We start from the raw sequence: 9,430 nt of genomic DNA, 5'->3' as shown, positions 1-9,430 counted from the left end.
CCGTTTTTATGGTTGGTTATTTTTCTGTTTATTATTGTCATTTCCAGTTAACTGGCCCCTTGTTTAGATATCCACAAATGAAATACAATGAATTGGTAATTGAAACATTTCAACTAAATTAATTTATAATTGTCTATGAGATTCCAGTCAATGTTTCATATTTTTATATCCAACGGCTTGTCCACATGAAAAGTCAAGTCTAACAAGGTTATGAAAGTATTCGAGGTTACGTACCGTTCGCATGCACTCAACTATCTTCTTTTCCTTTCGGCTTTTCCCTTCAAGGGGTCGCCACAGCGAATCATTATTATTATGTTTTTCTGTCTCCGCTTGAGCGCGCTTTGGCACCTTTCTGAGAGTTATTCTTCTTAAGTTAATGTGATCCTTACCCGACAGCCAAGAAACCGCTTGTCTTCCATATTTTTGTTTATTTAGATCCGAACCACTGCCGGGCATGCACTCGTTGTGATGCTTTTATTTTGAAGGTGGTGCGCGCCGCTCGCTCGCATGCTCGCAGGCCGCAGATTACCGTAATGCACTGTGTAGTCAATCGAAGTGGCGGCTAACTTGACTTCGATTTTGCAAGTGGAGCCTGGTTGACCGCAGTGCAGCATTTTACTGAGCATCTTCATTTTTATTAAGTTCGTAGCGTTGCTCGTTCTGTAGCCACAAGGGGACATAAGCCAGTGTCCTCTTGTGCCGGTCCCAAGCCCGGGTAAATACAGAGGGTTCTGTCAGGTAGGGCATCCGACGTGAAAGCTTTGCCAAAACAAACTTGCGAATCAAACCTCTGAAGATGGAGGACACTGATTCGCTGTGGAGACGACCCCTTGAAGGGAAGAGTCGAAAGGAAAATAAGATTGTGCGACTGCGAACTGCTTTAGCACAACTGAATTTGGATATGTTCCTTCCAGACCTTCAAAATAAGAGAAATAAGCACGGACATATAAGTAATAATAATAATACATTTAATCTACAAGCGCCTTTCAAAACTTTTGAGGACACTATATTCATTTATAAATAGTCCAACCTACCTTCTTCAGATTCAATTTCATTGGAAAACAACACGACAGTTCGAAAGAGCGTTAAAAAAATGTAATGTGGCACTTGAGCACGTTTTATACCGCGTTATGAGTCGACCTTCGTTTGGGCGTACGCCGTGACGAGTGTTTGTTTTCAAAGGCGCAACGCCAAATCGGAGCTCTTTTACGCACGAAACAGCACACGATTACCACTTTTGTAACTTGGTTTCATGTTTCCGACATCCTTCCATCAAGATTTTACATCTAAAACCTCGGGGCGGAAGTGTGGGCTACTATATAATTTATTGAGTGGCTGGTTTGGGAACGTGGTATTTGTTGGATCTCCTTAGACAAAACACAAGACGGCTTTTCTCCAATAAAGCCGCTACGATTCCACACCTCCTAGCACTGGAACGCGAACTTGAAACAATTTTCTTGTACGAGAACCCGTCTTCAATTTTGGGGGGGGTTGGTTTGGTTGTCGGCAATTGTTTTGTCGTTTCGCTGTGGCGGCTTGACACGACTTGTCCAAGTGGTTTTGTTTGTTTGGAATATGGCTCAGCATGGAACTCCTGTGGCCAGTTGCCAGAAAGCACTCATGCTGGAGATGAAAAGTCTCCAGGACGAACCTGTGGAAGGCTTCAAAATCACTCTGGTCAACGAGTCGGACATGTACAACTGGGAAGTGGCGATATTTGGTCCACCGAACACGCACTACGAGGGCGGTTATTTTAAGGTGAGTGGCTAGCACTACAGCTACCTTTTGTTCTTTTGCCATCTTTCATACTATTTTTTTTCTTTCCTGTCTTTTAAAGTGCAAACGCGTACGTCTTTGACAGTGACCAATGCTCCTTGCGATAGGCGCGCGATATATGCCCCGTTTCGGCCCTTTTATATTGATGATATATTACACCATTGAAGAAAAAAAACACTGGGGAAAAATACAGATAAAATGTCACATGGGGTATTAAAATACGTCAAAGTTCAAAATACGTGCATAATTTGTCCTGTTGACTGCGTGTCTCAAATCTATCAATCCACCTTCTGATCTTAGCATAAGGGTCACGGGATGCGCAGAAGCTGATTCCAGTTGTCCTCAGGCACTCGGCGGGGTACACCCTTGATTGGCTACCAGGCAATTGAAGGGCACATATAGACAATCAGGGTGGCCCGGTAGTCGAGTGATGAGCACAGTGCAGAGGTCGCGGTTCGCGTCCCGGTGCGGCCTCCCTGTGTGGAGTTTGCATGTTCTCCCCGGACCCGCGTGAGTTTTCTCCGGGTCTTCCGGTTTCCTTCCACACTCCAAAAACATGCATGGCAGGCAGATTGACCACTCCAAATTGTCCCTAGGTGTGAGAGTGACTGTTTGTCTTTGTGTGCCCTGCGATTGGCTGGCAACCAATTCAGGGTGTCCCCCGCCTTGTGCCCGAAGACAGCTGAGATAGGCTTCAGCACCCCCCCGCGACCCTAATGAGGAATAAGCGGTACGGTAAATGGATGGATGGATATAGACGATCAACCATCCACACTCACACCAACAGACACTTTAGTGTCCCGCTAAACTGCCATGTATGTTTTTGTAATGGGGGAGGAAACCGGAATACCCAGAGACAACCCACACGGGCACTTTTAGATCATGTAATATTGACAAAGGGAGATCGGAGCCGGAATCGAGCTTTCATGTCTGCACTGTGAGGCCGATGTGCTCGCCAGTTGCCTGCCGTGTCTCAAATCATCTTATCCAATTGAAGTAAATACAAGTGCTGTTAATTCGTCCTCACCTCCTGAAAAAAATTCACATGATTATTCAGGAAATTAGCACACTATATATTATCTCTGTTGAGACAGGTTTTATTCACTACATAACCTCACACCGGCCCAAACGCGACCCTTGTGAGGTATCTGATCAGAAAAGGTACAGATATAATGACAAAAAAGTAATAACTAACTTTGAGGACAAAGTATGTGCTGACTGAAAAAAACAAGAAGATAGAATTGTGGAATGACGTGTGATCATGTGGAAAGGTATATGGATTTCACCGCATCTCTGGTAATGCGCTGGCTGGCTGTGAAATCACCATGTGACTATGACTCACATTGGTCCAGGTTTCCACCCAACCTGTTTGCCCAATTCTTCTCTTGAAGGGAAACAACAGAACACGATCGGTGCGCCTGTAAGGCGGTGCGTGGTGCAAAAGCCTGTCAGTCTGACTCAGTCGGTTTTGTTTTGGTGTCACTCAAATTGATGTCGCTTGGGAAGTGTTAATTTGGCCTCTCCCAACGCACTCGAGTCAAAAATTGTCCAACTTCCTTGACAGGCGGGTCAGCATGTCAGTCATTGTCCTGCTGGTCCTTCCGCCCGGGTTTTTTGTTCCCACGGGCTTTACTCGTATTAACTGACTCTTAGTGAACAAATCCAACCGACAGGTCAAAATTAAACGCAATCATCCAATTTTTCACAACTGCTTTGATACTTTGGATTGGATTGGATTGGATTGGATTGGATATGCCTTTATAAATCTCACAGTGGAGAAATTTACATTTCACAGCAGCAAAGTGATGAAAGGAATGAAAGTAGAAAAACAAAATACATGAGCTGCTTGATGGATGTTTTTGAGCAATTACTTACTAAAAACAGTCCAAACAGTAACTGCGTCACAGTACATAGGGGGCAAAAAAAATAATACAGTCAAACCTTGGTTTTCGAACGTCTCCGTTCTCGACCAATTAGCTTTTCGACCATAAATTCCTTGATCAAAATCAGTTCTCGACTAAAATGAACGCACCTGAATGCACCACTCGACCCCACTCCTCTTATACAGTGATACCTTGGCTTACGAACTTAATTGGTTTCCACACAGAGTGTGTAAGGCGAAAAGTGTGTATCACAAAAAATAATTTCCCATAGGAAACCATTAAAATTAGAATAATCCGTTCCCAGGTGCCCATAAAACATCATTTTCTACTTTCTAATTTTCTAAGCCTTAAAATGACACAAAATATACCTTATTTTATGTATAATAAATGTGCTATGGTATTATAATTAAAGAAATAAACTGTACTATGTAATAAAGTCTTTTTATTTACCTTTGTGATGGTTGTTGATGGCTTGATGGAATGGATAGCTTTTTGCATAAAGTGTCTCAAGGAACTGGGTTGTACATCTTGGAAGTTGTGATATTGCAACAGCAACAGATGCAAGCAGACACACATCATTAATAGCTGGTTCCCTTGTCTTTTCATTTCAAATTGAATTGATGGCTAGTGCGGGTTATTTGTGGAGCCTGATTGATGGGAATTTTAACCTTGCAGTCTACACTCTGCCTTTGGACTATCGAAGTTGAAACAAGTCCAAGTTTCACTGTTTTCTATCCATTTTGTTACTCTTTCTCTGTCGTCTGCCTGTCTTTTTAATGTTTAAACCACCTCCCCTCACTGCTGCGTTCTTGACTAATCGCGTGGCTTTAACCGAAGACTGGGGTCGGGGAATAGAGGACAAAAAAATGTCGGCAGCCATTTTCTTTTTTGGAGAATGGCCTCACTCTTCCTGCCACATTCTTGACCAATCACGTGGCTTTAACCGGCTACTGCGGGCGGGGGTTAGAGGACCAAAACAAGCCGGCTGCCATTTTCTTTTAGGAGAACGGACTCGTTCGTGAACGACACATCACTCATTGTGGCAGTTCCGTGTGTATCTCGAAAAATAGTTTGTATGCCAAGGTTAAATTTTCATAAATTTAACGTTCTTAAACCGAAAAGTTTGTTAGCCAAGGGTTCGTAAACCAAGGTATCACAGTACGTCTTTCCTTGTGTCGCGTCTCATTGTGACCGACGAATTATCCTTTTGTAGCGTTCCATTGTGAGCAGGCATTTTTGTTCAATCACGATAAAAAAAGCTAACATTGATTACATTGATCATAATGGGAAATGTTTCAGTTTTTTGTTCAAATTGGTTTTTGAATAGGTTTCTGGAACAGATAATGGTCAAAAACTTAGATTTGACTGGAGTTGCTTTCATCAGTGGTGAACAAAAATAACTATTTGCAATCATGGAATGTAACCTGCAGTTGATACATATGACCAAGAGTTTATCCCCCTCCCCCCTTTACGGTAACCGTGACATTATCGGAACCATAGTGGGGACAGACTGGCTATCTGGGGCCCCCTGGATTTTCACAAGACATAATGAGCTCTTGAGAGTTAGCTTGTCGACCTGGCGGGTGGTTGGAAGCGCCAAACTGCTAGTTTCCTCGACTTTCTGGACCTGGATTTGACACCACCTGGTCTTTGCTATTTCCTGGCCACGAGTTTGATGTTTCAACCTTTGCGTCTTATGCGGGGGTCATTAGCTTTCAGCCCTTCTTACCTCCCCCCATCTCTGACCAATGAACACCTTGTACGCTTTTCAATTCCTTTGCTTTCTGTCAGTTATCGAGTGTAACGAGGGCCTCATTATTTCTTCTAAAATCCCTCAGCGAGGCTTCCACTGCGAGCTCCACGCCCACGCCCACCAAGGGAATTGTAGCGATGCTCAGCCAAGCGTACCAAATCTGGAAGTAGTCCCACACACGTAGGCTTCCCAGGACAGGTTTTCATTTAATGAACAAGGGGTAAATTATGAGGACAGCAGTGCAAGTATTAGCGTTGGAATGTCCTGTCCCCACAAGGACTGTTTTTGAAAATCCACTCGCAACAACACACGCTTTGTTGTCTACCCACTCATTTCCTTGTCGCCGGCATTTTTCCATTTTCAGCACCAGAGCTATATTGAAGTATTTATTTGTTTCATTTCCTGTCCTAACACCTGCTTTAATTCACCACAGGCTCTGCTCAAGTTCCCAGTGGACTACCCCTACTCGCCGCCATCCTTCCGCTTCCTCACCAAAATGTGGCATCCCAATATTTATGAGGTAGCTTTATCGATCTGAGTCACGTCCATCCACTCAGATGGCACCTGAGCGTTTTGTCTTCTCCACCTGCCATCGGACAGAACGGCGAAGTGTGTATTTCGATCCTTCACCCGCCGGTGGACGATCCACATAGCGGCGAGCTGCCTTCGGAGCGGTGGAACCCCACGCAGAATGTCAGGTAACGTGTAATGCTTGCTCGTCCGGTGTTGGAGTATGAGCAATAGATTGACGTCCTTACATAATTAGCCAATTAATGAAACAAAGGTGACAGAGCTGACAGCATCGATTAAAAAAAGCATGAGAAACTGCACCATTTGTGTTTCATTTCCTCGTGGCTTTCCGGTTATTTGCTTTTTATCCGGGAAAGGGGGTTAATCTCAGCCAAATGTATCCGGGTGATCGAAATATGGTCATATAGTATTTCAAATTCTCACTTTGAGGGTACCCCCAAATTCCGCTTAAAACCTTGTAGGTCATAGTTTTTGGCAGGTTTAACATTGCCAATATCTTTTTACAGGCTAGCTCGTTAGCCAACAGCGATCTTGTCATCAAAGGTGAACAGTTCTGGGTTTGATCAGATTTATTTGGAAATTTAATAATCTCATCTGCCTGTTGAGCAAACATTTTTTGCTCGGGGCCACATTGTAGCACATTGCAAGCCATTACAAAGTTTAATCCCTTCCACATATTATAGAGCGCACAACAAATTAATAAATAATTAGTTTTCAAGTTTGAAGTCAAAAATAATAACTGTAAATGTGCTTTACATGGGACAATTTAAAATTTTGGTTTGGTAGCAAGCACCATGGAATTTTACAAGTTTGATTTGCTTTCGCGGTAAAAATAAAGTAATGTGGCGGACCAGATTTGGCCCCTGGGCCTTCACTTTGACATCAGTGCCATAAGGGCTTGAGGTCTTTTTTTCCATCAAGACCCTCCCCTTCGAGTCGTTCTTCCCCCTTAGGTGCATTTTGTCTCACCTTCATCCTTGGCTTTTGATTTATTTTTTTCCTCTCCTTTCAGGACCATTCTGCTGAGCGTCATTTCCCTGCTCAACGAGCCCAACACCTTCTCCCCCGCCAACGTGGATGCCTCCGTCATGTACCGCAGGTGGAGGGAAAGTAAGGGTGAGGACCAGGAGTACGTTGAGGTCATCAGGTACCCCCATTTAAAAAATATATATATCTAGTGACACCTTGGCTTACGAACTTAATTGTTTCCCAGACAGTGTGTAAGGCGAAAACTGTTTCCCAAAAATTAATTTCCCATAGGAAACCATTAAAATGAGAATAATGTGTTCCCCAGTCCCCATAAAACATATTTTTCTACTTTCTAATTTTCTAAGCCTTAAAACTACACAAAATATACCTTATTGTATGTATAATAAATGTGCTATTGTATTATAATTAAAGAAATAAACTTTACTGTATAATAAAGTGGTTTTATTTACCTTTGTGATGGCCGTTGATGGCTTGATGGAATGGAGTGTCCGGTTTCATCAGCATTAAACATTTGATGAGGAACGTAGCCTTCTTTCACCATCGTGAGGAATGATCCCTTTCTCTGCGATAATTTTACCTTGTTCCTCATCAATTGTGTTCTGTATAGCTGGGTTGATAGCTTTTTGCATCAAGTGTACAGATGGCTTGTGCGGGTTATTTGTGGAGCCTGATTGATGGGATATTTTAACCTTGCAGTCTACACTCTGCTTTTGAACTATAAAAGTTGAAACAAGTCCAAATTTCACTCTTCTGTCGTCTCTTTAATGTTTACCCCGGCCCCTCACTGCTGCGTTCTTGACCAATCACGTGGCTTTAACCGAAGACTGGGGGCGGGGAATAGAGGACCAAAAAAAATTTGGCTCCCATTTTTTTTAGAACGGCCTCACTTTCTCTCTGTCTGTAACACCCCGCCCCTTACTGCTGCGTTCTTGACCAATCGCGTGGCTTTAACCGAAGACTGGGGGCGGGGAATAGAGGACAAAAACAGTCGGCTGCCATTTTCTTGTTAGAACGGGCTTGTTCGCCAACGACACATCACTTGTTGTGGCGCTCCGTGTGTATCCTGAAAAATAGTTTGTATGCCAAGGTAAAATTTTCATAAATGTAACGTTCGGAAACCGAAAAGTTCGTAAGCCAAGGGGTTCGTCAGCATTCATCATCCTTTTAGGCGATGAATGCTGACAAAAATGTAGAAAAAAAGATATTAACATAAGATTTCGTTTACGTCCAAAGTATGTTTTCATGAGTACATTTGGAAAGACGTTGGGTTTAAAAATGTGCAACCTCCCTCACATGGCCTCTTTCTGTCCTGTGCGGTAATGTTAGCGCATGCAGTGAATATCGCACTCGAGGTTGAATTTAATTCAAATGACTGTCCAAAAATTGGCAAAAGCGCTCAAGATCGGCTTGCTTCCCGCTTTGCTTTCACAGGAAGCAGGTACAGGCCACCAAAAGCGAAGCGGACCTGGATGGCGTCAAGGTTCCCGTCACACTGGAGGAATACTGCATTCGCACCAAAGTGCCGCCTACGGACGACGGCTCTAACCTGCTTTACGATGACGATGACGACTTTGATTATAATTCTGCCGACGAAGGCATAGCGGACAACTTCGAGGACATTCGCTATAACTCGCATGACAACCTCACGGAAGATGAATTAGATTTTTGAGGTCGTCTTTCCTTTGTTTAGGTTGATGCGTCCCTGGATTTACGGTTTCCAATATAAACAATGAATTAAAAAAATCTTCAAAATAGTAAATACAGTACTCAACGTTCATTCAAAACACGAGAACAGGTAATCGGCACATTGCCAGCTGTTGGCTTCCTTTATTGCATTCACAATTTAGTTAAATAGTTTGTTATTATTTTTCATTTTATGTATGGTTTTATTGTTCTGGTGTTTATTGTTTTAATTGTAAAGTGTCCTTGGGTATTTTGAAAGGTGCTTGTCAATCAAATGTGCTAATTCCTTTAGATCGGGTCGGGAACTTATGGCCATATATGGCTCTTGATGATTGGATCTGGCTCGCCGATAAAACTAAATACACATACATATTGTCGCTTTTTCGCTGTCTCCTGTTTGTCCGGCAGTTGGCGGAAAGCGCAATTTTAATTGGATGATACTGACCTAAGGTGGCTGCTGATGTTCAAAGAACATTTTTGATTGGATGATACTGACCTGGGTGCAGTTGAAGTTGAAACAGTTAAACGCCCCTTTTAAAAAAAGCTGAGTAGCGTACACTTCAGGTTTAATGGACCGAAGGATTCGTCTTTTTAAAGAGAACAAGTTCTACCGTGGTTCTAATTGGCAATGAAACAATGCCATCAATGAAACAGTGGAATGTCAGTGGCACTTTGACAAGCCCATGCTAACGTTAGCATTGATATACTTCTGCGAGGGAGCAGAAAGCAAGCGTGCAAGCTAATGAGCAGTGTGCAGGCTAGCTAGCAGTAATTTCGCGTATGGATCCGGCAAATTGACTTTCATTCTGATCAT

At 43.0% G+C, this 9,430-nt stretch overlaps 1 protein-coding gene across 1 annotated transcript; it reads left to right on the top strand.

Annotated features, from left to right (window-relative positions):
- The first annotated feature begins 1,309 nt into the window (after positions 1 to 1,309).
- On the top strand, positions 1,310 to 8,997 carry LOC148895488 (ubiquitin-conjugating enzyme E2 R2-like). The gene is made up of 5 exons (XM_089000142.1): positions 1,310 to 1,758; positions 5,846 to 5,932; positions 6,013 to 6,110; positions 6,956 to 7,090; positions 8,365 to 8,997. Exons 1-5 carry the CDS (start codon positions 1,576 to 1,578, stop codon positions 8,600 to 8,602), a joined length of 741 nt encoding a protein of 246 aa, XP_088856268.1. The 5' UTR covers positions 1,310 to 1,575; the 3' UTR covers positions 8,603 to 8,997.
- The last annotated feature ends 433 nt before the right edge of the window (positions 8,998 to 9,430 follow it).

Source organism: Hippocampus bargibanti, linkage group LG07, assembly GCF_051943395.1.
Source record: "Hippocampus bargibanti isolate YZ-2025 linkage group LG07, ASM5194339v1, whole genome shotgun sequence".
NCBI classification, from domain to species: domain Eukaryota; kingdom Metazoa; phylum Chordata; class Actinopteri; order Syngnathiformes; family Syngnathidae; genus Hippocampus; species Hippocampus bargibanti.
This window is presented reverse-complemented; position numbering and strand designations above follow the sequence as displayed.